The sequence below is a fragment of the Papio anubis genome, chromosome 13 (genome assembly GCF_008728515.1).
Source record: "Papio anubis isolate 15944 chromosome 13, Panubis1.0, whole genome shotgun sequence".
Classification (NCBI taxonomy): domain Eukaryota; kingdom Metazoa; phylum Chordata; class Mammalia; order Primates; family Cercopithecidae; genus Papio; species Papio anubis.
This window is the reverse complement of record NC_044988.1, coordinates 101,226,197-101,253,565: the sequence shown is the minus strand read 5'-3', so window position 1 is coordinate 101,253,565 and position 27,369 is coordinate 101,226,197. Positions and strand designations below refer to the sequence as shown.

The window sequence follows — 27,369 nt, the reverse complement described above, 5'->3', positions numbered from 1 at the left end:
TCGCCGGAGTCGCCTCCGACCTCTGGGCTGCGCTGGCGCGCCGGGCCTGGGGAAGGGGCGGGCGCGCCGGGGAACTGATGCGCGGGAGCGGAGGCCGAGATGGCTTCGGCGGGAGGCGACGAGTGCGAGGGCGCAGCGCTAGAGGCCGACCGACCGCACCAGCGGCCCTTCCTGATCGGGGTGAGCGGCGGAACTGCCAGCGGGAAGGTAAGGGGCCGGGCGGGCCGGGGTCTCGCCTCTCGCCGGTTCCTACGAGCGGCCCGGTCCCGCTGGGGTCCAGAGAGGAGACCCCAGCCCCGGCCGAGGGACCTCTTCCCAGGCGCGGGCAGGGCGCGGGAGCGAAGGGGCTGCGGGCCGCGATGGGACGGGGCGGGCTGGGGCGGCGGGCGAGGGGTTGGGTCGCTGGGCCTCGGGGCTCCCCCACAGCCTCTCCGCCGGCCAGGCCCCTCAGAGCCCCCAGTCCGAGCTGACCTGGTTGGGCCCCCGCGGTCCTCCCACTGAGACCATCCACACCTGTTGGTGTCCTCCCGCCTCCCAAGCATCCCCCGCAGGGGTTGGGTGGGTCGGTGTCTCCAGAAGCCAGCCCCGTGCAGAAGCCCCCAGGAGGGGCCCCATGCCTGTCACAGGACGAGAGTTTCCAGGCGGGAATCCCCCTTCTCTGTCTCCAGTCGACCGTGTGTGAGAAGATCATGGAGCTGCTGGGACAGAACGAGGTGGAGCAGAGGCAGCGGAAGGTGGTCATCCTGAGCCAGGACAGGTTCTACAAGGTCCTGACGGCAGAGCAGAAGGCCAAGGCCTTGAAGGGACAGTACAACTTCGATCACCCAGGTACATCGAGAGCCCAACGGTGGGGGGAGGGCAGACCCCATTCTGGGCGGCCGCTCACCAGCTGCGCTTGGGCCCAGGGTTGGATGGATGCAACCCACTTGGGCTGTTCCCCCCAGCTCCCCAGACAGCCTGCAGTGGAGTTGGCTGCACCGTGAAGTCAGGGGAACTTTGCCGAGTTCTCTGGGCCCAGGGTGTCCCCACAGGAGCGTGGTTGGAGCCAGTGAGGAAACCTGTTGCACCGTGGGGAGCCCTGCCCTGCCACAGCTGTGATCTGGAGAAATCCTCCCATCTTCCCTTCCCACGTTGCGGCCTTCAGGGCCCTCCACACACACCTCTGCCTACTGTGGCCCTTCATTTCCCTCCCCTGCTTTGGGGCAAAGTCCTTAGAGAGGCCAGTGTGGGAGGCGGTGGGTAAACTAGTGCTGGTGGCCTGAAGCTCCGGGCTAGGTAAACAGGGACAGATGCGGCAGGGAGACACCTGCCGCTGCTAGAAGCTTCCACCCTGGCTGGCTGGCATGGTCAGCCTTTTCCCAAGGACTTGTGGGAAGAAGGCCTGCAAAGCCACAGTCTAACCAGTTAGTCCCAGAAAAAGAGAGAAGCAGAGGCCCAGCCTACCCACCTCCCAGGAAGAACTGATCAGAAAACCCCTGTGTTCTCCATCCCAGTGGCACGGAGCTTGGGCAGTGGCACAGCCCGAGAACAGCAAGGACAGGGTCATCCTGTGGTCTGCAGGGCTGCAGAGGACGCTGTTGCTACCAAACCTAAACTGTAGGGCAGGTCCTAGTCTACCTGTGTTTGGGTCCTCAGTGTCCCCAGCACCCAGCTGTGCTGACCCTAGAGCAGAGAGGGTTCCCTGCTGTCCGCTGCAGGAGGGCATCCAGCCTGTCTTGACTTTATCTCCATCCCTGCAGATGCCTTTGATAATGATTTGATGCACAGGACTCTGAAGAACATTGTGGAGGGCAAAACTGTGGAGGTGCCAACCTATGATTTTGTGACGCACTCAAGGTAAGCAGGTGGTTCTTGGGAGGGCCAAGGAGAGGGGCTGGCTAGGATGTCCCCTCTGGGGCTTACACAGGCCTGCCTGGTGGCAGGCCTCCCCGAGTTGGTTTCCATGGGTCTTCCACCCCCACCCACGGAGTCAGTGTCCCTGGAGTGGAAGCTGACTGTGTGTCTGCAGCAGAGCCCCTTTCCCCGTGCCCCTCTCAGGTTACCAGAGACCACGGTGGTCTACCCTGCAGACGTGGTTCTGTTTGAGGGCATCTTGGTGTTCTACAGCCAGGAGATCCGCGACATGTTCCACCTGCGCCTCTTCGTGGACACCGACTCCGACGTCAGGCTGTCTCGAAGAGGTAAGGCGGCTGTGGGCCTCCCTGCCTGCCTGGCCAAGGCTGGCGGCGGGCCCTGAGGTCTGATGCATGCCTGCCTCTTGCTGCTGCAGTTCTCCGGGACGTGCGCCGAGGGAGGGACCTGGAGCAGATTCTGACGCAGTACACCACCTTCGTGAAGCCGGCCTTCGAGGAGTTCTGCCTGCCGGTACCTGCGCTTGCTTAAGAGTCCGTTTTCCCCTTTCACAAGGACACGTGGGACCCAGTGCTGTGAGAGGGCTCAGTGCTGAGTGACAGTGATCTGATTGAAAAGAAGGAGATGGCCGGGCGCGGTGGCTCAAGCCTGTAATCCCAGCACTTTGGGAGGCCGAGACGGGCGGATCACAAGGTCAGGAGATCGAGCCATCCTGGCTAACACAGTGAAACCCCGTCTCTACTAAAAAATGCAAAAAAACTAGCCGGGCCGGTTGGCGGGCGCCTGTAGTCCCAGCTACTCGGGAGGCTGAGGCAGGAGAATGGCGTAAACCCGGGAGGCGGAGCTTGCAGTGAGCTGAGATCCGGCCACTGCACCCCAGCCTGGGCAACAGAGCAAGACTCCGTCTCAAAAGAAAAAAAAAAAAAAGAAAAGAAGGAGAATTTGGTTCATTACGGCCACATACCCTGGGAGTAGTTCTCAGCTCTAAAAACATTCTCTGTGCCTGCTCCTCCCTCTGCCTAAAAAAGCCCCATATCTCCCCCACATCCACACTAGCCGCTTCCTCCCTGCCTCAGGTCCTTGCCCAGCGTCCCCGTTCAACACTGAAAACCCTCTGCACCTAGCGCCAGCCTCTCTGCTTGCTTCCTTTTTCCGGGGCACTTCTCATCATCTGACACGTCCTGGGTGCTTATCCCCTCAGAGCACGTTAGGCTGTTGACTGCCAGGACCGGGATCTGGCCCTCAGAAGGTGCTTCATAGCTGCTTCTCCAGGGCCTGTGTCCCCGGGCTGCTTGGGGCCAGTGCTCTGAAATCTCAGAGCGAGCACTGTGGACAGATCCCAGCTGGCTCGCAGAGGGCAGGAACTCCCCACTGCGCACCCACCTGTCTTTCCTCCGTTTCTCCATCTTGTGTTTCGGGCTTGATGGGATTTGTGCTCTACTCAAATTGGAGTGTTTAAAAGAGAACATTTTGCCGGTTCTCTTCAGAAGGTAAAAATACAGCACAAAGGAACTGGAACCAAGATTCCTGCCTTTGATACATAGGTCAAATAAGTTCTATCTGCTGCTTTTTTTTTTTTTTTGAGATAGAGTCTCTTTTGTCGTCCAGGCTGGAGTGCAATGGTGTGATCTCGGCTCACTGCAGCCTCCACCTCCCAGGTTCAAGCAGTTCTCCTGCCTCACCCTCCCGAGTAGCTGGGATTACAGGCATGTGCCACCACACCCAGCTAATTTTTGTATTTTTAGAAGAGATGGGGTTTTGCCATGTTGCCCAGGCTGGTCTCGAACTCCTGGCCTCAAGTGACCCACCCGCCTCGGCCTCCCAAAATCCTGGGATTGAGCCACTGTGCCTGGCTCAATTTTTTTTTTTTTTTTTAATTTTTAATGAGGCAGAGTCTTGCTCTGTTGCCCCAGGCTGGAGTACAGTGGTGCAATCACAGCTCACTGCAGCCTTGACCTCCTAAGCTCACGCAATCCTTCCACCTCAGCAACCCGAGTAGCTGGGACCACAGGCATGCACCACTATGCTCGGTTAATTTTTAAATTTTTTGTAGAGATGGGGTCTCCCTGTGTTGCCCAGGCTGGTCTCCATCTCCTGGGATCTAAAGTAGGTGATTTGCAGTAAAACTCTGGATATCAAATCTGACCCAGCGACCTGAATAGAGGAAGTGCTGTCACCTGCTGTGTCCTGGGCCCAAGCCCCAGAGATGTTTTTGGTTTTTCATTTGTTTGTTTGTTTGCTTGTTTTTTGAGACAGGATCTCACTCTGCCACGCAGGCCCAAGTGCTGTGGTAAGATCTTGCTTCACTGTAGCTTCCACCTTCCACACTCAAGTGATCCTCCCACCTCAGGCTCCTGAGTAGCTGGAGACTACAGGCACACACCACCACGCCTGGCTAATTTTTCCTTTTATTTTATTTTATGTGCAGAGACAGGGTTTTGCTATGTTGGCTGGGCTGGTCTCAGACTCCTGGCTTCAAGCAATCCACCCACCTCAGCCTCCCAAAGTACTGGGATCACCGGTGTGAGCCACCGCGCCCAGCCTCAGCCCCACCCAGAGCCGTTCTTGAGCTTCCTTTTCCTTCATCTTCATGTTGAGTGGCTTGTGCGGTCCTCTGCCTAGACCACGTAGGTATTTCCCGACTGCATTCAGGCCCATCCCTGCTGGCAGTTAAGACCCCTGTCAGCTCTCTGGGACTCCTCCAGCCCGTCAGACGATCAGACCAGAATGGAAAGCAGCCCTCGCCCTTGCGCTCATGCTTTCATGAGATGGGGTCCCACCGGCTGCAGACACAGCTGTCCCCAGGACTCGGTCCCTGTCTGCCTCCTGCAGCTTGTCTCTTCTGCCGCCTCCTTGACCCAAATCCACATGCCAGCAGCACCCACCGTTCCAAGTTCCGTCCTTCGGCCCAGACCCTGCTCTCCCTCTTCCCTCAGCTTTGTCTGATTCAGGCATGTTCTCCAGGCAGCTTCCCCCTCCCTAAAGCCCCCTGCCCTGCCCCCACCATCTGGCTGCAGGCCCTCCCCAGCAGCCCTGCATTTCCTGGTATATCTCCATCCTTGTCCTTCCTCAGCAGCAGAGCATCTGACAGGGAATGAGAATCAGTCAGCATTGAACCAGTGAGTGGATGGATGAGGGAGTAAGGTACCATCGGTGTCCCTGCCTGCAGCAATAATGCTTGGTGGCATCTGTCCTGTTGCTGTGCCAGGGTATTGCAGAAGCTTCATAATTCCGGAGGAACAATGTCACACTTTGTAGACGTGCCACACGTAGCTTGGCCCAGTGAATCCAGTCGTTAGCATAGCCAGCTGTCTCCTGTAATGGAATGGGAACACTGGAAGAGGCACTTCCTTTTGGCTGCCTCAGCTGCACTTTCTGCCTCACTTCTTGGATCATGGCATCTCACACCTGAGGACTGAGTCCCTGTCCCCCATTTGCTGATGACACCAGCACCTCTGAGCACCCCAGGGCCGCCCTTCCTGCTGTCCCATCTGTTTCTGAGCATCTTAAAATCACCTTGGAAGGAAAAGTCCTCATGGAAACGCCCCTTGTGCCTTACAGACAAAGAAGTATGCTGACGTGATCATCCCGCGAGGAGTGGACAATATGGGTAAGAAGCTGGCCTGCTGGGTTGTCCCCCCAACCCTCCCAGAGCTTGAGGCAGGGACAGTTCCACCAGCATGCAGTTACTGAGTACTCTCCTGTGTGCTAGAGGCCTGCCACTGTTGATTTGCGGCACAGGGTTAAAATATGCTTAAAAATGTATGTAGGCCGGGTGCGGTGGCTCACGCCTGTAATCCCAGCACTTTGGGAGGCTGCGGCGGGTGGATCACGAGGTCAGGAGATGGAGATCATCCTGGCTAACATGGTGAAACCCAGTCTTTACTAAAAAAGATAAAAAAATTAGCCAGGTGTGATGGCGGGCGCCTGTAGTCCCAGCTACTCGGGAGGCTGAGGCAAGAGAATGGTGTGAACCTGGGAGGCGGAGCTTGCAGTGAGCCGAGATCGTGCCACTGCGCTCCAGCCTGGGCGACAGAGCGAGACTCTGTCTCAAACAATAAATAAATAAATAAATAAATAAATAAATAAATAAATAAAATGTATGTAGCTGGGCGCGGTGGCTCACACCAGTAATCCCAGCACTTTGGGAGGCCGAGGCGGGGAGATCACTTGAGCCCGGGAGTTCAAGATCCTGGGGAACATAGCAAGACCCCATCTCTACAAAAAATAAGATTAGTTGGGCATGGTGGCATGCGCCTCTGGTCCCAGCTACCTGGGAGGCTGAGGTGGGAGGATTGCTTGAGCCTGGCAGGTTGAGGCTGCAGTGAGCTGTGATTGGGCCACTGCAGTCCAGCCTGGGCAGTAAAGTAAGACCTTGTTTCTTAAAACGTACATATATATTATATTCAAACCTGTTAGCAGAAAGTATTTTAAGCCACTGTAACATAAATTCCTGAAAGACCAAGCTAAGAAGTCTTATTTTGCTGTGTCCTGATGCGTGTTTCTGTCTGCTGAGATTTGACCGGATGCCCAGCCCACGCAGGCCTGTGCCTCAGGGCAGAGGTTGGGCGCCCACTCCTGGCTGAGTGCTGCAGGGAGGGGCAGTCTCCATGGGCGACAGACATGGCTAACCCGCTGCTTGTCTGTCTCTTGGCGCAGTTGCCATCAACCTGATCGTGCAGCACATCCAGGACATTCTGAATGGTGACATCTGCAAATGGCACCGAGGAGGGTCCAATGGGCGGAGCTACAAGAGGACCTTTTCCGAGCCAGGGGACCACCCTGGGATGCTGACCTCTGGCAAACGGTCACACTTGGAGTCCAGCAGCAGACCCCACTGAGGGGCTGCCAAGCCTTGGGGTAGGTCTCCCACGCGGCATGTGTGTTCAGGGACTGAGCCTGGGGACGCCCACCCACACCCACTGCTTCCTTTTGGCACACCCCAGGGGGGTGTTAGCAGCGAGGCCTTCCTCACTCAGGAGTGGAAACTCAGATGTGTCACTCAGACTCAACTTGCTGGGACACTGACAGGCGTTCCTGAGGATTTCAGCCGCGTCCTCAGGCTCACTGCGGTTTAAAGGTCTCTCTAGGCCACTGAGAAATGCCAGAGTATGCGGGAAGCCTAGGAGGCTTCTGTGAGGGTTGAGGCACATATTACTGGGGAGAGTGAGGAGACAGCCTGGACACTGTGGCTGGCTGGTGTTTTGCTGACAGTGAACCCACAGGGGCAGAGTTTTTTCCCAGTCTGATCTGGTTCTTACACACTCACACACGTAACTCAAAAGTTTTGTGAACAAGTACTTTCCTTTTTTACATGTTACATGTCCTCATGTTTTCTGTTCTGTTCTGTTACATAACACAAGGCTGCTTGTGGCCTACAAACCTCATTTCATGGCCCAGTGGTTCCCAGTCCAGCGTGGCCTACACGGATGTGGGGAGCCGCCCAGGGATGTTTTCCCTCCTTGCTTGTGCCTTAAAGGCAGAGAAGCGAGGCGGGCGCCCCGGGAACACCCAGCATCACACCCAGGCTCATGTGGGGCCAGGCCGGGAGCCCATGCAGCACACAGAAGGCAGCGGAGGCCAGTTCTGTCCCGGCTGAAGAACAGTGTCCATGCACAGTCCTGCCTGGGGTCGGGCCCTTGCTGACCCTCACGGGAGTCCCCAAGGTGCTGTCTGGACAGGCTGCCCCACGCCAGGGTGGCTGGTGGCCATGTGCAGGGAATGGTGCCTCTGGCTGTGGCACCTGGATCACCCAGGTCCCCGCAGACATGGCCGCCTGAAGTCAGTGTGCCTCCTCTGTGCTGTATGGAGCTCGCGGCCTCATGTGTGAACACCCGTGTCTGGGTTGCCTGGGTGGATCCTCCCGCATGGGGCTGTCTCTGGGAAGCATAACTTGCTGCTGCCATGGACAGCCCCAGCCCCCATCCGTCCAGGCTCACCCACAGTAGTGACATAGACATGGCGTGGGTGAAGGGAGCTGAGCTCTGTGGCTGGGTGCTGACAATGGTAACGGTTTGGTTGAGCTTAGGCCCCTTTGGAGGAAGAATCAATAAATAACACCAACTACAAATGCCAGTTTGTCCTTTTTTAAATTATATTTAAAAAGACAAAGTAAAGGCAAGGAGCTGTATGGATGACACACACCTCGACCACTGAGGAAGATTTCACTCAGCCCGGTCTCGGCAGGCTCAGGAGGGTTTCCACACAGCATGGTGCGGAGGGCCAGTCTTGATGCTGTCACAGAGAATGACTCGCAAGCCCCAGCCCCGGCTCACCGTTCAGGCGGCCCTCCTGGACGCCTGTCGGGCTCACTCAGGGCAGGGCTGGGACTTGCTCAGGTTGCTGGGTGTTCATGGAGGAGGATCGGGTCTGCCAGATCAAACTCCACCCTGCAGCGGTTAGCAAGGACCAGGCCCCGGTCTGCTGAGGCCACTTGCTCCACTGCTGGCCTTGGGTTCTCGGCTTTTCTTCATCGATGACTCCTACACTGGCCGCTGAAATACTCCCTGTGTCTTAGCTCAGGGGTGAAGACATGGAGGGAACATCTTCATTGTTGAGAAAAAATGAACTTTGCACAAAAGGAGGTGCTCATCAGAGGGCTTTTCAAGAATGAGACTCCCACGCGTTCCAGTAGAGGCCCTGCTGAGCCCGGCCCATGTCCTCCCAGCGCGGGGCCCACCCTGCTCGTTAACTACACTGACCAAGACCCTTCGACCTTGTCCCGACCCCAGCTCGGGTGTTCTTTGCCACGCTCTTGTTCTAGTGTTTTCGGATCAAGATGTCCCAGCTGTCTTTCCAGCGAAGGGCCTTGAGTTCATGTGGCGAGAGTGACTTGTCCCCGTAGGTGAGTGGGCGCAGCGTGTGGGACACGTGGCATGCGGAGGAGTACCAGGCCACCACCAGGGCGCTGAAGACGCTCCTCTGGAGCTGGGACCTGCAGAGGTCAGAGCAACATGGGGGAGGATGGCTGGCCACTGTGGCTTCCCTGTCCAGCAGCCTCTTGGCATCTGCTGTCCCCACAGTCGCCCCCCGAGGCCTGGGGTTCTGCCTTCAGGTTTCTGTGTCTTGTCTCCCACCACCTGTGACCATCTCCCGCTTGGATGCACAGAAAGGGGACCCCCTGATGACTCAGGCCTCCACAGCGGCTGAGCCACCTCCACACAGATGCCAGAGGACTGGTCCCAAACCCACAGTCCTCCCTTGTGTGGCTTCCTGAGACCGGGAGGCCCTTGCCCTCCAACCTCCAAACACACTCTGGTTTAGAAGTTTCTTTGGGTTCTCTCCACCACACCACACAACCCGGCCGGAACCAGCTGCTGTTCCTGCCACCCTGAGGCTCCTGGGCCTTGCTCCCTGCTCCCGAATCCTCCAGGCCGCCCACATCTCTGCATCCCTTCCCCATCTTACTACCCACTCTGCTTTCATCTCTGTCAGCCGTGACTTCTCCCTCTGGGTTCCCGCAGTGCCTCATCTGGCCATCTCTTCTGAACCTCACCCATTCCCCGGAGGGGCCAGGAGGATGTCAGTGTAACGTGAAATGGGTGGGGTTCGCTGCACCCCACGTGTTTGCTGCACATGGGCTGTCCAGCAGAGGGCTGCTGCCTGGTCCAGCCACTGTCTCCGCGGCCCCCGTACCTGCACAGGTGGTCGCTGATGTGCTGCAGGACGACAGGGAGCAGAAGGATCTGGAAGGTGAGTGCGGGCAGGTAGTGGTAGAGGAAGAGTGTCTTCTCCATCAGGAAGAACGGGAGGTAGTTCACTGCCCAGCCACCAGCACACAGCGCCCCAGCCAACACCCAGCGCGGCCAGGCATCTACAGGAAAGCGTTTGAGCTACACCGGCTCTGCTGCTCCCACAGGCCGGATTTTCTCTCTCTCTTTCGCTTTTTTAGAGACAGGGGTCTTACTATGTTGCTGAAGCTGGTTTTGAACTCCTGGCCTCAAGTGATTCCTTCACTTTGGCCTCCCAAAGTGCTGGGATTACAAGCGTGAGCCCCTGCGCCCAGCCTGGCTGCCCGTGTTATCCAGCCATTTCCAGCGCATATGGGCAACATGGGACCAAGGAGGCAACTCTTGGCCCATACACTGCACTCAAATGGAGGTGCCTCTAACGCAACATGGGAACTTAGCATTTTGTCTATTGAGAGACAAACATAATTTAAGATCCCGCAATACAGAAACAAAGAGGCTGCCTTAAGGGGTAGGTTCCTATGAAGTCGGTTTGTCACCTGAGGTGGTGAACGCTCAGCAGGAAGAGGAGGAACAGACATAAAAATGAGCTGTGGGCCGGGCGCAGTGGCGCACACCTGTAATCCCAGCACTGTGGGAGGCCGAGGCAGGAGGACGGCTTGAGCCCAGGAGTTCAAGACCAACCTGGACAACACAGCAAGACCCCATCTCTATATTAAAAGGAAAAAAGCCACATAGGAGATGTACTAACCCTGAGGGAGGTCATGGATGTTTCTTCGCCGTCGCAGCAGGTACCACGAGGACAGCAGGGCGTAGATGGCCAGGGCAAGGCTGCCTGAAATCCAGATCACTATGTTTCCAAGTAGGTGGATCTGAGCCTAAAGGAACATGGAAGATGCTGTTAGCCCCCTGCCCTCTGCTCAGGGAGGGAAGAGAACACAGGAAAGGAATTCAGATGCATGCGCTACTTCAGCAGAGTGAAAACACGCCAGGCACAGCGTAGAGTCCACTAGGCCTTACCACTACTGTGGACAGGTCTGCGCCTACTCAGACCTTTCATTAAAAGCACTGGTGCCAGCCGGGCGCGGTGGCGTACACCTGTAATCCCAGCACTTTGGGAGGCTGAGGTGGATGGATCACCTGAGGTCAGGAGTTCGAGACCAGCCTGCCCAACACGGTGAAATCCTGTCTCTACTAAAAATACAAAAATTAGCTGGGCATTGTGGTGGGCACCTGTAATCCTAGCTACTTGGAGGGTGAGGTAGGAGAATTGCAGAATTGCTTGAACGTGGGAGGTGGAGGTTGCAGTGAGCCAAGATCACACCACTGCACTCCAGCCAGGGCAACAGAGCAAGACTCCATCACAAAAAGAAAAAAAAAGCACTGATGCTCTCAGTTTTGTAATTGGAAACTGAAGACCGGGAGCAGATGGCTCCGCTTTGTAACAGCAGCACTGTCCGCAGAGGAGAATGCAAAGTGCGCTCGGAGCTCAGGGTGGGGCGGCCTCTGGGCCTGCGCCTCTGCCTTTGGTGCACGTGCTGAGTCGACCTACCCGCCTTTGAGAGAGGAGGAAAAAGGTGGGCATTGCCAGCGTCTGCCCATCCAGTGAATATGTATGGGGCACTGACTGTGCCTAGCCTACAAATGCTTTCACTCTGCCGGGTGGAGAGAGACGGCATGCACATCAACGAAGCGCCGGCAAGCTCCACCGCCAGGTGCCACCCAGAAAATCGAATGGGAACATCTTAAAACCACTTCCGCCAGGAAAAGGGGAACAACGTGTCTCCACAAAAGCAATCAAGCCGCGTTTCCTTCAGCAGGCACACATACCACGCCCCTACTCCTGGCTCCAGGCTGCCAAAGCGTTTACAGAAAAGCAAGTTTGTCAGGAAAAGCTTTGGAGAAACCCAGCACTTTCTAGGGTACAGTGGCTGCTCTTAATGCCAGAAGGAATTCTCAAGAAACAGGATGAATCCATGACTGTCAGCTGTCAGCACTGCTCGCTTACGCTGGTCCTGGGGTGCAGCCAGTAGGCAATATTGGTGTCCAGGGTGACCCACTCCAGCGGGCTGGAGCTGTACTTGTGTTCCGAGTCATCGCTTCTCAGTGCCAGCATCCTCCACTGGAACAAAGCAGAGGCCTCTGAGAGTGAGGATGGGGGATGCCTCCCGCTGTGCGTGGATTTGGTCAAAGGAGTACACCGCTGCCCCTTGCACACAGACCGTCCCACCTCAAGTTCATTCGGATCACGCGTCAGAGGCAGCATGATCAGAACCTGGATTCCAGCCCCGGCTGTGGCCTTGGGAGCATCGCCCCACCCTATGCGCTCCAGTCACCCCCTCTGTAGACTAAGTGACTGGGCCGAATGCTCTCTAAGGTCACGTTCGGATTTGTGACCCGGAGTTTCTGACTGTGACTTCTCTTAGGCTCTGCTGAGTGTGGCCCATTTTGCTGCCTGGGGGCCTTAAGACACCCTGGCGATGTTGCAGAACCTCCTGGGTCCCTATATTATTCCTGACCACAGGGCCACAAGGTGTGGGCCAGGGTGTCACACACAGTCCCTTATACTGGAGAGAGGAGACACTCATTCTGTGGTGAGCCTGTAGTTCCAGCGTCAAAGCCTGACCTGGTTTGAGACCTGTGTAGCCCCCAGGCCTCCCAGCTGAGGAGTCAGTGCTCAGTGAGCTAGGCTGGCTTCCCCTGGCCGCTCCTCACCTGCAGCTCCAAGAATCTCGCCATGAAGCTGAGGTTCCTGCTGACGTCCACCTGTGCAGGTGAGTGCAGCTCCCGTTCCCGCTCCCTCTGCTCCTGGCCTGGCAGAAGAGACAAGGGCATAACAGATAGAAGTAGCACAAGGTCAAGAGCTCAGAGCAGAAGCTGTCAGCGCAGCAAAAAGCTGGCTTCCTGCCTTTCCAACAAGCCACAAAGACCCTCATCGAACCGCATCACTCCACTTAGCTTTCCCCGCCACACTCAAGACTACCCCGTCAAATGAGGCGATTTCGACCGAGAAGGCTCCACTTGCACAGGGATAAACTGGCTGCCTTCCAGCGATGCCTCAGAAGAAGCGTCTTGAGTTGTTACCACAGCAGCTGGGTGCAGGGAGGGAGATGACCTGCCACTGAGCATGGAGAATGTGCTCAGTTCCCTTCCCACCAAAATGAGAACTGTTTGGGATGTTACGAAAATATCGAGCAGCTCAAAGCGCATTCCCAGTGGCGGAAGCCACGCCGCGGACTCACTCGCGCCGTATCGGTGCTCCTCCACGTTCCACACCATGCTCTCGTGGTAGCCCCGGGACAGCTTCTCCCCGACGATCTCCAGCTGCCGATACCCCCAGTCAGGGAGGTGAGCCCCGCTCAGCTGGTGACACCACGGGAGAGAAAAGGGCGTGATGGGAAGGCTGTGGCTCCCACATCCACTCGGGTTGGAAGGGGAACCCCTGCCTGGGTCACGCTGTCAGCAGGTGCCCCTTGTGGGAGCTTCACCTTAGGATTCCATCCCGAGAAGTTACAAAGGCCGCCCTCCCTCAGTGTAAAGGGAAGCCACAATGACTCGAATCAAGCGTTCTGCCTGCAGAGAGGCAGCGGAGCCTGAGGGGCTCGGGGAACAGACTGGAGCCTGCAGCTCAGGACAGGCCAAGCCAAGGACAGTGTCCTTACCTTTAAGACCGCAGAAGTGTTCACGTGCACAAAGCGGACCTCTGAGAGGATGGTCTTCCAGACGTCTGCGTCGGATCCTCTGTTCACAATTTCCTGCAAAAAGAGATCTCAAGGATTATTTCATTCCTTTTCAAATTTTCTTCAATGTAAAAATGAAGACCTGTCACCAAACAATGATACTGACTTGAGCCTGAGATAAAGGGACAAGCCCCCAACGTGAGGGGAGCTACAAGGGGCTGGTGCTGGTCTTCCTTCCCAATGCCCACAGCACCCTAGGCTGCTCCAAGGGTTGCTGGGGAAGCGCACCTTCCTCCTCGCCAAGGCTGTACAAGATGCCTCCTCACAGAAAATACAAAGCCTGATGTTCTTCGTGCCTCTCTGCAAAGCCTATTCATGGAGAGGGCTCAGAGCCCTGTCCAAAAAGTGAGCAAGTCTCAGTCCTTATCTGGCAGGACTCGCAGACGGCTCAAATGAAGGCCAGACACTGTCCCTGGGAGACACAGCTTAGAGATTTGCTTGCATCGAGTAATAAAAAAGACAACTAACATCTGAAAGGCTCTTTGCCTTGTCACAGCCTAACATACCGGAGCCTCACAATGACCCCATGATGTCACATGGCTGTCATTTTCCCATTTTATTGTTACAACCAAAAGAAAAAATGATTATTCTCAATGGCAGTTTCAAACGTTCCATGTCAGGAAGTGCTCTGTGTCAGGAAGCACTCTGTGTGAGCAAGTGCTCCATGTGAGGGAGTATTCCGTGTTTGAGGAAGTGTTCTGTGTGAGGAAGTGTTCTGTGTTGGAAGAAGCACTCCGGGTGAGGAAGCGCCCCGTGTGAGGAAGCGCCCCGTGTGAGGAAGCGTTCCGTGTTAGAGGAAGTGTTCCACGTGAGGAAGTGCTCCAGGTGAGGAAATGCTGCGTCAGGAAGTGCTCCGTGTGAGGAAGCATTCCGTGTGAGGAAGTGCTCCGTGTTAGAGGAAGTGCTCCGTGTTAGAGGAAGTGCTCCGTGTGAGGAAGTGCTCCACGTGAGGAAGTGCTCCAGTGTGAGGAAGCATTCCGTGTGAGGAAGTGCTCCGTGTGAGGAGGTGCTTCGTGTGAGGGAGTGTTCATTACTGATGGCTGTGGTTGCTCTAGCCACAGCCTTACTCACCAGTCTCCAGAGGTTCTGGGCGGGCATGGAGATATTATAGTCAATGTAGCAGGAGACCTCCTGTGAATGGGGACTCAGAGGGGCTGCAACATCATGCCTAGAAAACCGAGACTGAGATTTCAGAAGGAATTCCTTGAACTCCTCTGGAAGGCACTTACTAAATCTGTCAGGGGGGAAAAGGTTGCTTTTCAGAAACAAAGCCAGCTCAGCCATAAGGGGTGGCCTGGTCCCATGAGTCGCTGCGACTGAGGACGGAGGTCTTGAGGCTCAGTGATGGGAGTGGACGCTAAACAGGCAGGAGGCCCTGCAGGAACATTTCCAGGGGAAAAGGACCCTCTGCTGTGGAACGTTCCACCTATTAGACGAGCAAACCAAGTTTCAGAGGAAGGAACCACAAGCCTAGGCCCCTGACCCGCTACTGCTGCGATGCCAGCTGGCAGTACCAATGCTACAACTTGCAGGGCAGAGCTGCCCGCTCCTGCACCCAGCTGGCCTGGGGACGCAGCAGTTATGCCGGGAGAAAAGGCTATCAACCTTAATGTTCACGAACACCCACTTCTTTTTGAGACGGAGTCTCACTCTGTCACCCAGGCTGGAGTGCAGATGGCGCGATCTCGGCTCACTGCAACCTCTGCCTCCTGAGTTCAAGCGATTCTCCTGCCTCAGCCTCCTGACTAGCTGGGATTACAGGCATGTGCCACCATGCCTGGCTAATTTTTGTATTTTTAGTAGAGACGGGGTTTCACCATGTTGGCCCAGCTGGTCTCCAACTCCTGACCTCAAATGATCTGCCTGCCTGGGCCTCCCAAAGTGCTGGGATTACAGGCGTGAGCCACCGTGCCCGGCCAGGAGCACCTGCTTCCTTTAATCAGTAACCATGTTGCACCGCACCATGCACCTGGCACTGTCTAGGAGCAGCCACCCCGCTGTGAACAAGATGCGGCCCTCACAGCCATCTGGGAAACAGCCATCATGCTGGTAGGCAGAGCATGCAGCTGTGAGAGTGCCACTAATAAAACAAATGGCGGGGGACAGCACCCAAGAGGCACTTTTTGATGTGGTGACATCCCGGCAGACCCCTACCTAGAGTGGGCCAGGGGGCGCCAAGTCCAAGAACAGTCCCGCAGAGGGGGCACGTGTGAAGGCCCTAAGGGGCCTGCAGGTGGTCGTTTCAGGGCTGGGAGGGCGCCAGGGTGGCGGGGGCGAAGCGTGTCAGGGTCACCAGGGGCCTCGGTGGGAGAACTGAGCATGACGGGAGTCACTGAGCACGGAGCGGGCTGCTGCAAGGTGGAGAGGTCAGGCCCCAGGAGGTGGGAGTGGAGGGAGAAGGAAGGACCCCTACCTAGGGCTGGTTCTGAAGTTTGAGAAACAGCATCTCCCAATGGAATCAACATGCGATGGGAGAGGAGGGGGAGGAGCCAGGTGATGCCTCAGCTACTGGGCCCTTTCCAGGGAGAACCAGAAGAGCCAGGGCCAGTGACTGTCCCTGTGGAGGTGGGAGTCGTGGAGAGCTTGAGGTGAGTCCCGGGCAGCCGGGTGGAAGTCCAGGAGAGGCAGCCCCGGGACTGGGCCTGTGCAGAGGCGGCAAGGCCAGAGGCTCTCGGAGACTGAGAGCAACAGAGGAAGAGGAGGCGGTGGAGAGAGCAGGCGGGGAGGGAGGAGGAGGGTATGATCAACTGTGCCCAGCGCCACGGGAAGGCCAGTCGGACAAGGACGAAGGACTAGGAGGGAGGAAGCCTTCACGGCTCCACTCGTGCCCCAACTTCCAGGCTTCTTGGACTCACTCATGCTTTAAGCTTTACCACTTGATGGAGGTGCGCCCCAACTCCATTCTCTGTGTAGAAAGCGGGTCAGCATTCCCAGCCCGTCCTTGTACACTCGTCCACTGGGCCCCGAGCTCTCCCAGGATGGGCTGCGCTAAGTGCTTCTGTCCAGTCCTCACAGAGCCTCTGCTTCCTCTTAACCCCCTCCCTTCCGCGGCCAGGCCTGGGTCCCCTCCCAGCAACAAATGTAGATCTAAGAGCTGCTACACGTGCAGATGACGGGGAGACACAGGGCAGTGGCCCGAGCCAGGGCTCACGTTTTGGTCTGAACAGAGAATCACAGAGGAAACCCACGGGTGCCGCAGAGCAGACGGGCACACTCACGTGTTCAGGGAGCGGGTGGTCATGCCGTGGACCAGCTGCACCATGTCCCCGTGCCGCACGGGTCTCGGAGGGCTGCTCACCACCAGCTGGTGCCTGGAAGACACAGTGCTGTTCGGACCACGCAGAGCCTCGTCCCCCGGAACCAACAGCTGCACCGGAGGGACACGAGCTCTGAATTCTGATGGCCGAGACTGCCTCCCAACCCATGTGTGCCTCACATGAGGTGAACACAGGAAACCAAAGCACAGACATTAATTGAGCTCTTTTCTGAAACCAAAGGTCACTTTCCAAATGTGATTCCACCCGCAGTCATCACACCTGCATTGCTCTGAATTTGTCTACAAACACTACAGTGATAAATGTACCATGACTGCCAGGGAATCCTGCTGAGGGGCGTTCCACCAACCAAAGTGTATGAGGGGCCCGGGGGCCGAGGCTCACGCCTGGAATCCCAGCACTTAGGGAGGCTGAGCTGGGTGGACCACTTGAGGTCAGGAGTTCAAGACCAGCCTGGCCAACATGGTGAAAGCCCATCTCTACTAAAAATACAAAAATTACCAGGGCGTGGTGACACAAGCCTATAATCTTATCTACTCGGGAGGCTGAGGCAGGAGAAACGCTTGAACCTGGGAGGTGGAGGTTGCAGTGAGCTGAGATGGTACCACTGCACTCCAGCCTGGGTGACAGAGTGGGACTCTGTCCCCCCACAAAAAATGAAGAAAAAAAAAAAAAGCCCACTCGGGCTGCAGGTGCTGGAGTTAGGCAGGCAGCAATGGGAGGACACCATAGGGAGACAGTGACCGAGACGGCTAGAGACCTGGTTTGGGGACAGAATCCACAGGACTGGATGTGGGGGTGACAGCGAGGGGCGCCTCTAGCTGGGGTATGTGCAGGATGATGCTACTTTTTTTTTTTTTTCTGAGATGGAGTCTCGCTCTGTCGCCCAGGCTGGAGTGCAGTGGCAGGATCTCAGCTCACTGCAAGCTCCGCCTCCCGGGTTCACGCCATGCTCCTGCCTCAGCCTCCCAAGTAGCTGGGACTACAGTCGCCCGCCACCTCGCCCGGCTAGTTTTTTGTATTTTTTAGTAGAGACGGGGTTTCACTGTGTTAGCCAAGATAGTCTCGATCTCCTGACCTCCTGATCCGCCCGTCTCGGCCTCCCAAAGTGCTGGGATTACAGGCTTCAGCCACCGCGCCCAGCCAATGATGCTACTTTTGCAGGAGGGGGGTTCTTGTTTTTATGAGGAAGGGAGAGGGACACAGGTCGGGGCACTGGGGCTCGCCTGGAAACTCCTCAGAACAGCTACTGAGCAGGCTGCTTACTGAGGATCTCATGACCTCCTCCCTGACCTCAGACTTAGCACTGAGCTGGCGTTCAAGGCTGTGACGGTGACTAGAGTCAGTGAGGGAGGGAAAGAAGGGGGCCCAGGACTGTGTCCCAGGGTCTTGCCTGGACAGGCCAGGACGTGAGCTCTGCTCTGGAGTCGCAGGACCTGCACTCACCTCCCGGGATCCTTTACAATCCACCAGTTATTGACGTCTTTGAAGGGGTAACAGGTCACCTGCTGCTGGTGGGAGCTGCCTCGGCCGTTCTCATATCTGTGTGAAGTCAACAAAGAGATGTATCTGGGCCAGGTGCGGTGGCTCACGCCTGTAATCAGAGCACTTTGGGAGGCTGAGTTAGGATAACTGCTTGAGCCCAGGAGTTTGAGACCAGCCTGGGCAACAGAGTGAGATCCCTATTTGTGAAAAAAATAAAAGAAACGTATCTGGAAGTGGGTCATGGATCGGGCCCACAAGCCTTTCTCCTAAAGTTTCTGCAAAGGGAAGCAGATTTCAACAAATACGACCTAGCAAGGGGTTTCAGGGAAAATGAAGATACCACAGATAAGGAGCTGAAATCAGACAATTTAGGCAGGCAGTGCTGAGGTCAGCCACAGCCACAGAGCTGGGGCCGACCCTGGGCCCCGCCACATGCCGAGTCCCTCCAGCAACACCCGGGAACCACAAAGCTCACTGGCAATCAACACCCGGGCTGCTCAACTTCCTTCTGTCCTGCAAACAAACTTCCTCAAAGAAAGGGAAAGTTTCTAAGATAAGCAAATCTATGAGCAAATAAATCTTCAAAGTAAAACCCTCACTTTCCTTACATCATGGGGTAGGTGTCCTGGTGGGAATGCAGCCAGCAGGGCACAGGTTTCCCAAAGACGTTCCTCAGAGTGACCTGGGACCCAAAGGCCACCTCCAGCGGCTGACCCTGGGTGATCCGAGCTAGTCCTCCCTGAGACAGAAGCAGATGGTTGATGAGTGAGAGACAGAAAGAAAAATGCCCCTAAGCCAGCCTTCCCGATGGCCACTCCTCCCTCTGGAGTGATGTTCAGGCTAGTGGCCATTCTTGTAATACTGGTAATGATCTACCATTTAATCACGTCACGTTACATTATAGAACCATAATGAGCGCTAAGTTTGATCAAATGCTGCCTCTGGGCCACTCAGTTCAGCCTTCCACACGCACCCTATTCAGTCCGTACCAGCATCCTATGAGGTAAGAGCAATGATGATGTCTGCCTAAGAGATGAGAAGACCAAGACTGGGGTGAGCCAAACAACTTGCTGAAACACACAGCACTATAGCACTGGCCGTCGGCAGGCTTGGTTGACTTCGGGAACCACGGTCCTGACCGCCTCTACTGATACCTTCTACCACTGCTGCGAGGTTCATAGGAATGAAGGTCACAGTTGAGTGTGGTCCTTAAGGCGGGTGAAACTGCCCAGGGTTTGTAGGACTTGACTTTAAAATGCTCCCAGCTGCGGAGCACGGTGGCTCACTCCTGCAATCCCAGCACTTTGAGAGGCTGAGGCGGGTGGATCACTTGAGGTCAGGAGTTCCAGACCAGCCTGGCCAACATGGTGAAACCCTGTCTCTACTAACAAAACAAAAAAATTAACTGGTTGCAGGTGCTTGTAATCCCAGCTACTTGGGAGGCTGAGGTAGGAGAATCGCTTGAACTCAGGAGGCGGGGTTTGGGTGACAGAGTAAGATGCCATCCCCCGCTGCCAAAAAAAGAAATATGGATGTGGATACCTCATTTCTTGATTCAAGGGCTAATGTTCACTTGATGTGTTTCTAAGAAAACTCTGGGTCCACTATCATCTTGCTCCTCCAGTAGCCACAATGCCCACTGCTTACTTACCTCTAAGCTGGCCTGGAAGGCACTGGACATGATTTGGTCGTGGGGCCCAGAGCGGAAGAGCAGAATCAAATGGACGTAGAAGAACAGTAAGTACAGGACAACCGGGATGACTAGCAAAGCCACTGCTCGGGCAAGCAAGTGACAGAACACACAGACCTGCCAGAGATTCAAAGAAAAGTCATGCCCTACGACGTGGAAAAGTGCACCCACCTCTAAACATTATGAGCTTAGGAAAAGTTACTGAGAGAAACTGGCCTCCCATACAGAGGCACGTGCAGAGGCTGACAGGCGAGGCTGCCCAGGCCTGCCTGCTTCTGAAACATTGAGGACTGAGTCTTTTCACCAAGCACCCCCTGTGACATCCCCATCTGCCCCACACAGGCCTGCCTCATGCAGCACTGGACGTCAGCACCTACATTGGACAAAGTCTGGTCTCCAATCAGGTGCCAGGCATGGACAGCTGCAACTGCCAGCATGAGCACGTATGTGAACATACCCATGTACTTGATGCTGCAAAGACATGACAGGAATGGAGTTAACATGAGACAGGAAAACACGAGGAGGAGAAGGAGGAGGAGGACACTGCCCGAGACCAGAGGCTTGAACTCACCCCACAGCGCAGGAACAAGCAACCCCTGTCAGTGTTAGCCAGAACCACCAGCTCAGAGAAAAAGGGCTGGAATACAAACAGAGCAGATGGAGACAGGAATAGTTCAGACACATTTCCAAAAGGCTAGAGAAGCTCCACATTCCTCAGAGAAATCTTTCTGGGTCAGCTGGCCATGCTGAGCCCCAGGTGCAATAAGAAAGAATTCCCATCTCCCAAAGTATCCGGCCCAGCAGAATTTTTCTTTTTGCCCAGAAAATTTTGCCCTGTTAGTTTAAATTACAGAAAAAATGAAGATGTATTTATGAAGTCACAAGCCAAGGGCCAACCCCCAAAATACTAGAGGACCAAAACATATCTAGCACTAGGCGCAGAAGCTCACGCCTGTAATCCCAGCACTTTGGGAGGCCAAGACGGTGGATCACCTGAGGTCAGGAGTTCGAGACCAGCCTGGCCAATATGGTGAAACTCCGTCTCTACTAAAAATACTAAAATTAGCCAGACACGGTGCTGTGTGTCTGTAATCTCAGCTACTTGGGAGACTGAGGCTGGAGAATTGCTTGAACCTGGGAAGCGGAGGTTGCAGTGAGCTGAGATTGAGCCATTACATTCCAGCCTGGGTGACAGAGACTCTGTCTCAAAAAAAAAAAAAAAAAAAAAAAAAGATATTTAGGGGGACAGGGACTCCGTCTCAAAAAAAAAAAAAAAAGATATTTAGCAAGCAACTCCTCAAAATGAAAAGGTACCGTCTCACAAAACAAAACAAAACAAAAAAAGGTACTGGACCATCTCAGGTCAACAAACCACCCAGAATCTCTGTTTTTGTTAATTAGGAAGACACTCCATTTTCCATACCTGTGCTTTTGGCAATTGAAGAACTTCAGGTAGGACAACACGGCCAATAGATTAAAAAATATTAACACTGATTCCAAAAGCATTAGCCTTGACTGAGTGATGAGAGCATTCTCTGTTTCAAAGAGGAAATACGTGTCAATTTTAAGGTAGCAAGGGAAAATGTATGAGGATAAAAACATTCATGAAAAAACGCATACTTCAGAAGCGATACAACTATGTGGGGCTGTCGTGAATGTTAACACATTCTATAGCACAGGGCCTCTTACAGTCATCACCCAATACACATCTTTTTCATTTTCTACTGTCTCTGTTTTTTTTTTTTTTTTGAGTCAGGGTCTTGCTCTGTTGCCCAGCCTGGAGTGCAGTGGCACCATCATGGCTCACTGCAGCTTTGACTACCAGGGCTCAAGGGATCCTCCTGCCTCAGGCTCCTGAGTAGCTGGGACAAAAGGTGCGCGCCATCACGCCCAGCTAAATTTTGTATTTTTAGTAGAGACAGGGTTTCGCCATGCTGGCCAGGATGGTCTCGATCTCTTGACCTTCTGTTCCACCCGCCTTGGCCTCCCAAAGTGCTAGGATTACAGACTCACATGAGCCACCATGACCGGCTTATTTTTTTTGAGATAGAGTCGTACTCTGTCACCCAGGCTGGAGTGCAGTGGCACAGTCTTGGCTCACTGTAACCTCCACCCCCTGGGTTCAAGCAATTCTCCTGCATCAGCCTCCCAAGTAGCTGGGATTACAGGCACCTGCCACCACACCCGGCTAATTTTTTGTATTTTTCGTATTTTTAGACGGGGTTGCACCATGTTGGCCAGGCGGGTCTCAAACTCCTGACCTTGTGATCCACCCGCCTCGGCATCCCAAAGTGCTGGGATTACAGGCGTGAGCCACCGCGCCCGACCCTTTTTTTATTTTTTGTACAGATGCAGTCTTACTATCTTGCCTAGGTTGGTCCTGAACTCCTGGGCTCAAGTGAGCCACCTGCCTCAGCCTCCCAAAGTGCTGGGATTATAGGTGTGAGCCACTGCGCCCAGCCTAATCTAACTTTTCATCTGCTTTAATTTCATCTGTTCATAAACGTGAGCTGGAAGACCCTCTCTGAAGAGGACCCACTGACTCACGAGTCCATCTCAGTTGGTCAAGGCCCGGGAGGGGGTGGAACAAGGGGAAGTTATCATTTGGTCACAGGATTGGTTGGAGATAGAGGTGCCCACGTGTGCATGGACTTTGCAGCATCATCTGGGCAGTTTTCTACTGCCATACCCCGACTGCTGATAAGAGTCTGATCCCACAATTCAGCAACCCCATAGCCACGGGGCCAGCCTGGGAGTGGGTGATGGGCAGCGCCAAATCTGGATGAACCAGGTACACTTTTCGGTGCAGTTCGCCCACCATGCCCACGTGATCTTCTGGGCCAGAGGGTCAGTTCCTCCCTGGATGACAGCAAGAACAGGTAGGGGCCCAGGTCTTACCGATAAGCATCAACAGAGCAGCTCCCATGGCGGCACAATGAGAAAAGTGGAGCTCCAGCACTATCTGGTAGGCCATGGGGACGGACAAGGCCCCGGCGAGCGCCGGCAGCAGGCGTAGGGACCACACGGGCACGTTGCTACTGTATTCTGGAAAAGCAACCACACTGCAGAGCTGACTGCACTGTGCACACACCATCTCCATGTACTGCAGCTGTGTTTTCACACAGCGCCATCACGTTCACAGACTCTAAAATGCACATTTACAAAACTGGGGACCACATCAGCAGCGGAGTGCATATACTATGGGTGAGGGCTTTGCAATGAGCTTCGCATAGTCACGGAACCCGATCTCATGAAGCATAGAAAGGACTAAGGATTCTAAAATTACTGGCTTACTTATACATTTACCCTCCCTATTTTCAAAAACATTGTGGCAATGTACAAAATTTACCTGTAAAAAGATAATTGCAATCAGATGCTACATAATACGTGTACCAAAAACAAGGGCGAAAATAATGACTGTAACTAAACACTAAGGTTTTAACCAGACTTTTCAAAAGTCTTTCATTTGTATACAACCAATTTATTATTTTCTGGACTCAGATTAGTAAGGCACAGTTTCTACGGGACTAGGTATGAAAGGAAAAAAAAAAGCCACAGTTGTTAATCCCTACAAAAACCACGATCTCTCCATTCTAACCTGTGCACATTAATAAGGGAAATGAAAATTATCTTTTACCTGCTCCAATTCTGTTCCACAAAAAATGGCCATCGAATCCTCCTAAATAACCTGAAACAGAAGATTAATCAGTAACTATCCCATTCAGCAAACATTTCTAGAGTACTGTGGCAAGCAATAAACAAGATGCGTCAATAATAAGACCTGGATTCTGCCCGTAAGAAACGCACTGACAAGTTTTCAATGTATTTGAGGTCCTGCGGGGCAGGGGCTATTCTCCCAACTGATGACTCCTACCTCCCAAGGCCAGCACCATGTGGCCAAATGGCGGCCCACTGTCATCCAAGAAGAAGATTCGTTTCATGTAAAAAGAGATGTACTGACCGTAATACACTTCGTCAAAACTGAAAAACACACACACACACAAAAAAACCCCATATTATATTCAATTAGAATCTTAACTGTAAACAAAAAGTGTGAGGATAAATGTCTATGTATTTCCAAACGACTCTGGGTGGGTGATCAGCAAAAGCTGGATCTTTTGCCCCAACTGTTTCCCATCCCCAGATATGAAGATGCATACAGCATCACCCACCCACAGAGACATGGGGAATTCCCCAAGCACAGCTGGTACTCAGCATGCCTGCCCCATACAGATTCTGTCTCTCCCTCGTGTTTGATTTCGGTGGATACTATGAGCCAACCTGCTGAAAGACCTGCTGGGACACGAGGCTAATCCTGCCGCCCACCCCCCACCCCCACCCCCACCAGCAGCATGTGTCTGTGGTGATCAGACCTGATGACCCAACAAAACGGTTCCAAGTATGAAAGGGAAACGTGGGAATTAACTGCAATAACATGTCTTCAATTAGGGAAAGGTGAAGATAACCAAGAAACCACCGTAAATTTCTCAGGCATGATAATACAACTGTGGTTATGTGATTTTTGTTTTTAAGAATCCTCAGCCAGGCACAGTAGCTCACACCTGTAATCTCAGCACTTTGGGAGGCCGAGGCAGGTGAATCACAAGGTCAGGAGTTCGAGACCAGCCTGGCCTACACGGTGAAACCCCTTCTCTACTAAAAATACAAAAATTAGCCAGGCATGATGGCAGGTGCCTGTAATCCCAGCTACTCAGGAGGCTGAGGTAGGAGAATCCCTTGAAGCCGGGAGGCGGAGGTTACAGTGAGCCAAGATCGCACCATTGCACTACAGCCTGGGTGACAGAGTGAGACTCTGTCTCAAAAAAAAAAAAAAAAAAAAAAAAAAAAAGAATCCTTATCTTTTACAGATATACCGCTGAATTATCTATGAATACAGTATGTCTAGGATTTGCTTCAAAGTAAAATCCACTGGGCTGTGAACTGACAAGGTGAAGCTGGGTAATGAATATACTGGTGTGTGTGTGGGTCATTCATTATACTCGTCTCCCTGCTTTTGTACGTGATTGACGTTTTCCATAATACAAGGTTAAAAAAGAACACGCAGCAGGCGGAGTGGCTCACGCCTGTAATCCTAACACTTTGGGGGACCGAGGTGGGTAGATGATGAGGTCAGGAGTTCAATACCAGCCTGGCCAAGATGGTAAAACCCCATCTCTACTAAAAATACAAAAATTAGCCGTGGTGGCGGACACCTATAAATCCCAGCTACTCAGGAGGATGAAGCAGAGAATTACTTGAACCCAGGAGGCAGAGGCTGCAGTGAGCTGAGATGGCCCCACTGCACTCCAACCTGGGCGACAAAGCAAGACTCCATCTCAAAAACAAAAACAAGAACAAAAAACGGCTGGGCACAGTGGCTCATGCCTGTAATCCCAGCACTCTGGGAGGCCGAGGCGGGTGGATCACAAGGTCAGGAGGTCGAGACCATCCTGGCTAATACAGTGAAACCCTGTCTCTACTAAAAATACAAAAACTTAGCCCGGAGTGGTGGCAGGCGCTTGTAGTCCCAGCTACTCAAGAGGCTGAGGCAGGAGAACAGTATGAACCCGGGAGGCGGAGCTTGCAGTGAGCCGAGATTGTGCCACTGCACTCCAGCCTGGGCGACAGAGTGAGACTCCGTCTCAAAAAAAAAAAAAAAAAAAAAACAAAACCAAAAAACAAAACAAACAAACAAAAAACATGCATTAATCAGTTAATAAAGAGCCCTTCAATAATAACAGCAATCCCTTCCCATTATGACAAAAACACATTCTGAGAGCTCTCAACAGTGAAGACTCACTTCCAAATCCATCAATCCTCTGCCGCCCAGACTTTAAAACTGTTACCCAAGGTTGGCAACCAGATTTTCCTCTACTGCACCCATTTAATGGGCCAAATTTCACCTGCTACAGACCCAGAAGGCAAGACCTAAAAGGTGTACTCTGCTGGGGCTGTCCTGGGGACAGACTGGTCTCTCGTCTCACTGCCAAAAACATCTATCACCAAAAAGCCAGGATTTCACTCTCTCATTTATGCTCTTCAGTAAGGCTCCCCCTATCACAGAGTACGATTCCAGATTCACCCTGGGAATGGGGTCACTTAGCTTACACCACAGCCCGCGGGTACGTGAGTCGCCACAGCCGGCTCAGTAACCCCATCCCAGTCAGGGCCACGAGGCTCAAGTTGATGTCGGCCGTCACCACTATAGGGCGCTTCAAAAATCCCCACATCTTGTAGAAAAGTGGGCTCAGGCAGATGCCCTAGAAAAGAAGGGAGAAGCCGTGGTCAATGAGGGCTCACGAGAAGCTGCAAAAGGAATCCCCAGCCACCTGGCTCCCAGACGCGCGCTGAGAGAACCACAGCACAGCCGGGCTGCTAAGAAAGGCCTCAGTTCCTGGAGCCTTGGTTCAGGTAGACATGTGGGGTGAGGGGCACTAGCAGTGAACTCGGGCGGGAATTCAGGGGATCTCAGGACTGGACATTCACTCCTGTCAACAACTCATTCCATAAAACCTGCTGAGCACGTCTTGGGAGCGAGAACACCGCTAAGGAATGCCAGGGTTTCTCCCCTCCCTCCCCGACGACCAGGAGCCCACACCACAGCTCTCTGACCCTGGGCAGCTCCTGGGTGCCATCTCAGCTGCTCGGCCCAGGGACCCCAACCTGGCCGAGCCTCGAGGCCTTCTTATCTCTCCTCAAGGATGCATCTGCCCCCAGTGCCTCCCTGCCTTCTCTTCCAGCGGCACATCATCCCCAGGTGCTCCCTTTCTCGCCTGAAGGGTGCATTTGCACCCTGCGCCTCCACGTTCTCCTCCAGGCTTCATCTTCCCTTGAGCGCCGCTTCTCTTGAGGCTGCATCAGCCCTGGGGCATCCTGTCTCACACCAAAGCCGCTTCTGGCCGCTGGCGCCCCGCTGGCATCCTCAGGCCCCATCTACCCTGAACGCGCCTTTCCCTCCCTAAGCTGCACCTGCCTTGACGCCTTCCTCCCAAAAGGTCCCACCTGTCCTGGGAATACCTCCTCTCCTGGTAGGCCCTTCTTCCCCACAGGCCGCACCTGTCCCGGCCACCAACTCCCGAGGCTGCGTCGGCCCCAGCTCCGTCCTCACCCTGAGGCTGCACCCGCAGCACGCTCTTCCTCCCTAGGGCTGCACGCGCCGCGGATTCTTTCTTCGGGGCTCTGTCGGTCAGACGCCGCACCTGCCCGGGCCGGAACCCCGCCCCCGGCTCCGGCAAGACTTGGACGCCCTCGTCCCGCACTGACTCTCCCGAGTCCGGGCTGGGCTGTCGTCCCCGGTGTCCCCAAACGTACCCGCGTTTCTCCGAGTCCAGGCAGAGCCGCTCCCGGCGCCGGGCAACGCCTCGGAACCGTCCTACTGGGCCGACGGTTGGGGGTGAGGCCGCTCAGCACTCCGCACCGCCCACCGCCGTGCTCGGCGTTCGATTCACCGCGCCTGCGGGGTCCGGCGGGTAGCAACGCGCGTGCGCACTGGGCGAGGGTGACGCGCGTGCGCAGCGGGCCAGAAGCAGGTGTGAAACGCGGGAGTTCGCCTCCCTCGGGTGCTACTGCTTTGTGTGCCAGGATTTCTGTGTACTCTAAGCAGACATGCAGCTTTTTAAAAGCGCAGTGGGCTCCCACCC

The 27,369-nt window shown here is 54.6% G+C and overlaps 2 protein-coding genes across 10 annotated transcripts; one reads left to right on the top strand and one right to left on the bottom strand.

The window, feature by feature from the left end:
• Positions 1-7,926, top strand: UCK1 (uridine-cytidine kinase 1). The gene is made up of 7 exons (XM_003911172.4): positions 1-207; positions 669-828; positions 1,740-1,836; positions 2,038-2,180; positions 2,270-2,364; positions 5,413-5,461; positions 6,511-7,926. The coding sequence occupies exons 1-7, from the start codon at positions 100-102 to the stop codon at positions 6,690-6,692; spliced, it is 834 nt and encodes a 277-aa protein (XP_003911221.1). The 5' UTR covers positions 1-99; the 3' UTR covers positions 6,693-7,926.
• Positions 7,924-27,300, bottom strand: POMT1 (protein O-mannosyltransferase 1). Of its 9 annotated transcripts, none has more exons than XM_003911167.3 (20): positions 27,041-27,300; positions 25,838-25,989; positions 23,604-23,710; positions 23,367-23,417; positions 22,628-22,774; positions 21,153-21,264; positions 20,301-20,366; positions 20,107-20,200; positions 19,691-19,846; positions 18,648-18,778; positions 18,001-18,096; positions 16,498-16,590; positions 14,351-14,447; positions 13,202-13,294; positions 12,782-12,902; positions 12,255-12,352; positions 11,548-11,661; positions 10,291-10,417; positions 9,487-9,664; positions 7,924-8,785 (listed from the first exon to the last, which is right to left on the bottom strand). In XM_003911167.3, exons 2-20 carry the CDS (start codon positions 25,957-25,959, stop codon positions 8,611-8,613), a joined length of 2,178 nt encoding a protein of 725 aa, XP_003911216.1. In that variant the 5' UTR covers positions 25,960-25,989; positions 27,041-27,300; the 3' UTR covers positions 7,924-8,610. The 9 variants fall into 9 exon arrangements, 8 of the variants coding, with proteins under 8 accessions (XP_003911216.1, XP_017805027.1, XP_021782803.1 ...); XM_017949538.2 differs by having other exon boundaries at positions 26,838-27,213; XM_021927111.2 differs by having other exon boundaries at positions 9,487-9,509; positions 26,838-27,213.
• Between the last annotated feature and the right edge of the window lie 69 nt (positions 27,301-27,369).

Coding starts and splice junctions, on each gene's coding strand:
- UCK1 (XM_003911172.4), top strand. CDS start 100: ATGGCTTCGGCGGGAGGCGACGAGTGCGAGGGCGCAGCGCTAGAGGCC. Junction 829..1,739: donor GTACAACTTCGATCACCCAG/GTACATCGAGAG, acceptor CCATCCCTGCAG/ATGCCTTTGATAATGATTTG. Junction 1,837..2,037: donor GATTTTGTGACGCACTCAAG/GTAAGCAGGTGG, acceptor TGCCCCTCTCAG/GTTACCAGAGACCACGGTGG.
- POMT1 (XM_021927108.2), bottom strand. CDS start 25,959: ATGTGGGGATTTTTGAAGCGCCCTATAGTGGTGACGGCCGACATCAAC. Junction 16,591..18,000: donor ATTGTAAAGGATCCCGGGAG/GTGAGTGCAGGT, acceptor TGTGTCTTCCAG/GCACCAGCTGGTGGTGAGCA. Junction 12,353..12,781: donor GGAGCACCGATACGGCGCGA/GTGAGTCCGCGG, acceptor CTCTTCTGCCAG/GCCAGGAGCAGAGGGAGCGG.